General features: G+C 38.8%; 1 protein-coding gene across 1 annotated transcript in view; it reads left to right on the top strand.

Moving 5' to 3' along the window:
• The window catches only part of LOC134183637 (scavenger receptor cysteine-rich domain superfamily protein-like), a 22,905-nt gene that overhangs the window by 2,224 nt on the left and 13,181 nt on the right, over positions 1 to 7,500 (top strand). Inside the window, exon 3 of the mRNA XM_062651221.1 lies at positions 5,791 to 6,169. Within this exon, the coding sequence (XP_062507205.1) occupies positions 5,875 to 6,169 (295 nt within the window). The 5' untranslated portion in view covers positions 5,791 to 5,874. The remainder of the gene's footprint in view (positions 1 to 5,790; positions 6,170 to 7,500) is intronic.

Raw genomic sequence — 7,500 nt, 5'->3', positions numbered from 1 at the left:
GGACACGGAAAGTGCGCATGACCATCACTTATTTGAGACGTTTACTACTCTATCCGGCAACGGAAGAGTCAAAGAACACTGCATCAAAAATGCATGCAAAAGCCTATTCATCAATTATGTTTCAGTAAGTGTAGTTAAGGTCGACAACCCGATTGACTGGAGAAAGGAATTTCCTGCGGCTCGGCTACCTACTGATTTGCTTGCACTCCGTGGTACTTTCTCCACAGGTTATTCTAACTAACTAGCTAACCTATATTGCTCGCTATATTACGAAATGATAAAATTGGTCAACGTCGTTTGCACTAAATTGGTGTTCTAGATTCTACTGTCATCGAAATGCCATTTAATTTGCAATTGACCATCGCAGCGAGCCATGAAAACATTTTTGGCACGGACTGTAACAGTGTTTCCACTCCTTTATGCGCACACTGACGACAGTCAGTCCCGCAGCTTGTTTGCAAATTGAAATTTATAATATTTACTTAGTTAGATGTATACAAACTACGAGGTAGAAAAGTAGAAAATCGGCGTGGCTTTGCATGTGAGAAGTGGGCGTGGGTTTTGGCCTTATTTGTAGCCCCCAAACATGAGGACCACGCTACGCCGATGACCGAGATTTTGCTAATAGACCGAAGTTCGGGACAGTTAAGATGCGTCAACCTCGCGGGGTGCATCCAGAACGTAATCGATGGAGTCATAAGAGGCAAGCAACACGTTGCTGAGCGAACTACGGGCAACGTCATCACACATCCGGGATACACCAAACACAAATTGTGTCCAGTGACCCTAGTTACACCAAGACAGTAGTGAAGCTCACCTATATCTTTTACTTTGAACCAGTCAGACAGAAGCTGTTTTGTTTCCAACATGACTTCTATAACATCTGTTAAGAATTAAATCATCAATATAGACTGCTATAATTACTGTGTGCTCATCAATTCGAATGAACGCACGAGTGTCAGCACTACGCTGTGTAAATCGAGCTTGCGTCATAAACTCCTTTAGTGCTTGATTTCAACATCTAAGTGCCTGCTTCAAACCATAAAGAGATTTCTTTAGTCTGCACACACAATTTTTCTTTCCTGAAACTCGGTATCCATCTGGTTGTTTCATGTACATTTCCTCATCAAGCTTTCCATTGAGGAACGTAGTAACTTCATTCATTTGATGAACAATCATATCCTTTTGAACAGCAAGGGCCAAAAGAGTACGAATTGATAAAAATCGCACAACAGGTAAAATGTTTCATTGAAATAAGTTCCATGTTATTGAAAGTACCCTTTAGCAACCAACCTACTCTTAAATCGTACAAAATTGCCTTCTCTATTGTATTTGACTTTGAATATCCACTCAAAACGGACAGCTGTTCTCCCCTCTTGACGTTTTATCAGATCCCAGTTATCGTTCTCGATTAGAGATGGATACTCTAAACCAATCGCCAGTTTTCATTCTTTTGCATGTGAACTATACTGACTGCTTCTTCAATTGTTTCTGTCTCAGTCATCTCTTTCACATTGTAAGTATAAAACACCGTGTCTGCATATGCAGTCGTAGCGGCATCTGTAGATTCAGAATATCCATAGTAGTATGGACGTCGAATTACTCGTTTTGATCTTTGGGATAACGCTTCTAGTTGAGATTCACCTTTAGTCATTTCATCTCCAGACACAATTGATAATTCAGGTGAGATTAAAACATCTTCATCTGCTCGTTTGAAAAACCGAAAGTCAATTTTGTTAAACACAGCATCTCTTCTAGTGACAACTTTGTCAGCACTCAAATTGATCAGCCTGTACTCTTTAGGATTTTTGCTATATCCAATTAAAAGCATGTTCTTCGAGATATTTTTATCAAGTTTTCTCATTTCCGTATCAGGAACATGGCAGTAGGATGTCGACCCAAATACTCTAACATGAATGACGTCAGGTCTATAGCCATACCAATTTTATATGGTGTACAATCATCATCGTTAGCAGATGTAGCAATGCGATTTCTATGGTTACAGCCGTTGCTATTGCTTCAACCTAAAATTTATTGGGTAGATTAGTGTGTGATAGCATTGCCCGAGCTGATTCCATGAGGGTACGGTCTATTCGTTCGGCTACACCACTTTGCTGAGTTGAGTGCAGTACAGTGAGCTGCTGTTCAATTCCTTTAGAAGTATATGCCCGAAAGTTTGTGGATATATAGTCACCCCAGTGTCTGTCCTGAGTTTCATTATCGGCTTACCACACTCCTTTGTCCCATTGTCTTAAACAACTTAATTTTCAAATACCTCCATTGTGTGCTTAATAAAGGAAACAGAGACATACCTCGAATAGTCATCTACCAAAGGTAATAAAGTATCGACTCCCACCAATCGACTCTACTTGAAGTGGTTATAATGCATCACTATGGACAAGTTCTAGTTTACCTTTTGACTGTTTATGTGTCAAGGATTTAAATGGATTTCGTTGTAACTTTCGTTTATACATTCTTCACTAAATGGCAGTTTTGAGGTTTCAGGCAACTTGATGCCAGATACTAAGCCTCGCTTTACAACAATATTGAGTTTTGCCCATTCAAACCCAAGCTTTTATGCCATACGATTGACTTGTGGCAGATCTTTCAACCCCATTGAAGCACTTTCTTCATCAATTATGACTTTACACTTCAAGTGATATAGTTTTCCAGCTACAAAACCCATTCCTTGCAAACTTCCTGTTGGCCCTCTAAGCAAGCATCGTAATTGACCAAATTTAACTGTATTGCCTCTTTTTACAGCTGCTCTTACAGAGAACAAAATGAAGAACAATTTTGGAACATGCAATACATCACGTATTACTGCTTTCTTGCTGTTACTAACCTCGAACAGCATGTTCAGTCATTTAGTACCAACTCCCACTTCTTCAACAACATTACTATTACCCAATACAACCTTTTCAGGAGTTGAGAATGATTGTTACTGAGCGAAGTATTCTCTTTGTAAGAGTCAAGTGACTAGATGCACCCGAGTCAACCAACCATCTACGTTTAGGATTTTCATCAGACACAGGAAATTCTCCCTCATCATCACAGTCTGATTCAATTTTGTCTTCAATAACTTTTGTTCGTTGTTGTAATTTGTCTTTTCATTTTGAGCAAAATAGCTGAATATGTCTAGCTCGTGTCACAGGTCCAACACTTTGAAGATTTCGGTCTTTGAGCTCCTGCTAATGCTGAATGACGTAAATCTACAGACTTCACTTCCCGACTATTGAGTTGTAATTCTCTCACGATGGATTAGTTGCTGCTGAACAAAATCCATAGTCAGATTGTCTACAAATGCTTCAATAGCAGTGAATACAGTGGAGAATGATAAAGGCAAACTTCCAAAAAGAGTAACTACTTCATCTTCTTTAGAAATTGGTGCGCCAATTGAGTTAAGTTTATCTGTCAGTTCTTTCATTTCCTTCTTATGGGTGTCAATGGAATTGCATTTACTCATTTCCTTTCGAAAATACTGTTTCTTATTTATGGAAGAGTTTATTAGCTTTCGAAATGCTTCCTACGAGCATCCCAGGCTTCCTTTGGTTCTTCATAAGAGATTATGAGATACAATTGAGATGTACTAACGGACCTAGAACAATAATCGAAAATGTCTTTTGCGACCTATTTTGATGCTTAGCTCGTTGTTCTCCTGTTGCATTTTGCAGAAACACAACTGATCTAGCAACATACTTTCACAAGCAGGAGATGCCTCAACTGGAATTTCCAGGTGATCCAGTTACCTCCATATAATAGCTAACTTAATTATTATTAATTGCCAATAGTACATTTTCATCCATAGCTTACCTTTCGAGAAATCTCAACGTTCATTGCTTCACACAGTTTAATCTTTCGTTCACCCCGTCGAGTTTCGAACACTGTTCACCCGGCACCAACTGACTCGCAGTAGATCTACTCTTCAGTACTTGAAATTGCGCAGTGAAGAACACGCTGGGCCCATAACCTGTTGGCTCAACTAAGTTAAAGAACACTTATTATATTCAATAAAGAGCGAGCAGAACGCAATAAAACAGAGCAACCACACACATGGCTGTAAAACACCAGCTATAGAAAATTCTAAAACGCACATGCGCAGTACATAGGTCTAGAGAGTATTACGTATCAAACTATGCTAATTCGTTGTTAACAACATTAAGCTGATTATAAGAAACTGTCGTTTGAATGCTAAGCATGATTGATGAATAACTACCGAGCAAAGTCAACCTGCTAGACATGTAAGAATCTTTTGCAGTCTGCTGAATAGCTATAACACAGAAATTGCGTTGAATATCATATTATGGCTTCGAACAAAGTTTTATTAACATTCGGTACGTTATGAGATAAAGCTATTGGGTTACTGATTTTTGCGATATGTTATGATATTGAAGATTGGCGACATTTGAAGAGCTTCAGAAGTCAATGCAAGCTAAGGCCGAAAGCTTGTCTTGTACGAAACATAAAACACGTACAATTTCGAGGGTTCTATCTATAATAGTACAGACTAGATACCTGTCAGTACATTGTAAGCTAATTATTTTAGCGCAAATTCTGTAAAAATAACTACCTAGGCAATTAGACCAACTCAACAAGATGGTAATGTTGATGTCAAATTGTAGAAAATTCTATGACAAATTAATCTTTTGAATGATATCTGTTGTGATAACGCTTGCTGAACAAGTGTTCTTAGAGACCTTCCTATCTCGATGTGCCTGAAAAATCTCTAATTTAGTCTTAAAAGCTGTAGATTATTTTGCGTGAAATTGCCTCGGTAATGACTGTACTGTAGCAATGCACTGCACAAATGTTTTTGTCAAATAGTCTTCTTGCGCAGTGGGAGGTTGAGTTTGCTGAAGGAGGGCACAAACGAACTAAAAGCTAGTATGACGTCATCAACTTTGTGACGTCACACACTCACCGCGTGACTCGCAATTCGGACAGGTGTAATTAGGCACCAGTTTATAAGACGTATTTATATATGGGAAGTCAACACAAATGTTTGGGCTAAGAATTTAGCAAATGACATGATTTTATGTTCTAGTTCTAGACTATATAGTCACTACAGCTAGCTAGTACGTACGAGTATGTGCAGAATTTGTCATGCTTTCTTTTGAACGTGAATGTGGTAGATATTCACTGCCTAAAGACACAATTAAGAGTGAAAACCGTAGACGGGATGCTCATTCGCTGTTCCTCCACAAGATTGCTGCCATCCAACGTTTTAAATTACAGGAAAATATGCACCGCAGTACATTTAGGGAGTAGTCAGCAGAAGGGCACTAAATATGTATAGGTTCTACTACTTTCTAGGTACTACTTGCTAGTTACATCTAATAAATCAATCAATGAGTAATAATGATTATTAGATTTATCTCGAATGTGATTATTCCCAGTAGTAGTTAGCTAGTCTCGCGTAAGCCAGATCCCTTTCCACCGCGTAATACTTTCGGGTGAAATTAGTAATTAGCATGGAAACGGATTACTTTCCGACAGATATGGTCAAACCGGCATCTACGGAAGCTACGACGCGACACTCTGCCTACTAGATTTTGGTATCCTCGCAATGGCTAAGCTGCGATTGCGAACAGAAATATTATACAGAGCAATTGTTATTGAGGGCTCTTCTAATAGGATGGGCACGTGCCCTCAAACCCCTATCTAAATCCGCCATTGCTGTAGACTTGTGCGACGTTCAGAAGCATGCCCGAAAATAGATATTAATTAGATGTGCTTGTATTGTTATTAATTAGCTGAGCATGCTTATACTAAACACTGTTTTTGGCACAGCTACAGTAAAGCTGATTGGGGGATATACAGAGTCAGAAGGCACGGTTCAGATATGGGACAAGTAAGTGCAACAGTGAATACGCAATGCATTCCTCATTTCGTGGTATTCGTTTTCCTGGAATACAATTATTTAGTAACCAATGGTGGACAATTTGCGACACAGACTGGGATGATAATGATGGAATGGTTGTTTGCAAACAGCTCGGTTATCCTTTTGCTTTAAAATCTCGCACCAACTCTTTCTATGGTGAAAGGACTAGACCTATTGGGCTAGGTCACTTCAAATGTTCCGGTAGTGAATCACGTCTCGAAGACTGCATATTTAAAGCCTCGACACAAGCAAATTGTAGTCACAATGGAGTAGCCGGAGTCAAGTGTGGTAAGTAGCGAATTACTTGCTTTATAGCGTCTCCAAATCTTTGTATGCGTATGTGTACTTGATCTTGTGCTCTTTTAGTTGTCGCGCATGTGTGTTTCGTTTACTTTCTTTTCTTTTTTTAAATATCTTCTTTTTTCTCTTATCTATCTGAAATATAATTCAATACATACATATAGACCAACTAAAGCAAAACTACTGTACAATGCTAATGTCAAATTGGGTGTCCATTTCATTCTAACGGTATACTAAAAAATAGAAATCGATACTTACTCAAACTTACTGAAGAGCATGGATCGATCTATTATCTATCTATCACAAAGGAAGAAATCGTTTTTGTCATTCTGTGTAATTTATTCATAAACACAAAGACGTCGCTTCAGGAATGAAGTTAGCAATAAACATCTGAGGAGATGACATTCGAAGAGCAAGAGAATACAGTTTTGAAGGGTTGTACAGATCTGACTCACAATCTTTACCCAATCGACTAAACTTCGATAGCAAAAGGACATAAGAGATAGCCTAATCTTTTCTCTCGTCTCGATCTGCTGCTGCAAGGCCTGCATTGGAGTAGCTCTTTGTACATTTTTATCACATGCATGGCTGGCAATTGCGTTGTCTAACAATAGTTTCTTTTCAGCAACATAATCGTAACCCGCTACATCTGATCTTTCCTTACTTCAAACTGAACAATCAGTTCTATTCGGCATTGAAATGCAACTGAAGATAACAAACACTTTGAGCAGGGGCGTAGCGTGGCATGAGCTAGACCGGACTATAGCTCCCCTGTATTTGCAGACGTGGTCTTAAATTTGTTGACTTCAGACACGTAATGCTTCGAAATGAGCTCTAATCAAATATCAGGATACCATTCCTTCACGTGTGAGTCACATGTCCAAAGGTAGCAGACAATTGGGCCAACAAGGGGTATTCAATTGCGTTAAATATATAGAAACTTTGCTAAATTTGAATGACGGCGCTTATACAAAGCAACGTTCCCATTCAGACGTAAAGCAATAGCTGCTTGGATGCCTTGAGACGGCAAACATTAAAATCTTTCAGCATTTGATGGCCAACGAACATTTCTGCAAGCTCGCGATCACGTGGATTTATAAACGTTTCAAATTTTGCATACTTGTTTTTTATCTACAATATATCTACTTAGCTAGTGCATTAGATTTGATGTATCTCAACATTTTAGTATGCAGACCTGCTTGAATTAGAGACGGTTGTCTGAATATAGTGAAATATATTTATTGAAGTAAAATATATCTGTCTACATCAAACGGTCTGTCATGTTCGCGTGTATGTGAATGTCAGTGTGTGTGTGTGTG

This window comes from Corticium candelabrum, chromosome 8 (genome assembly GCF_963422355.1).
Source record: "Corticium candelabrum chromosome 8, ooCorCand1.1, whole genome shotgun sequence".
NCBI lineage: Eukaryota > Metazoa > Porifera > Homoscleromorpha > Homosclerophorida > Plakinidae > Corticium > Corticium candelabrum.
The sequence above is the reverse complement of the archived record's forward strand: the minus strand, read 5'-3'. Positions and strand labels throughout refer to the sequence as shown.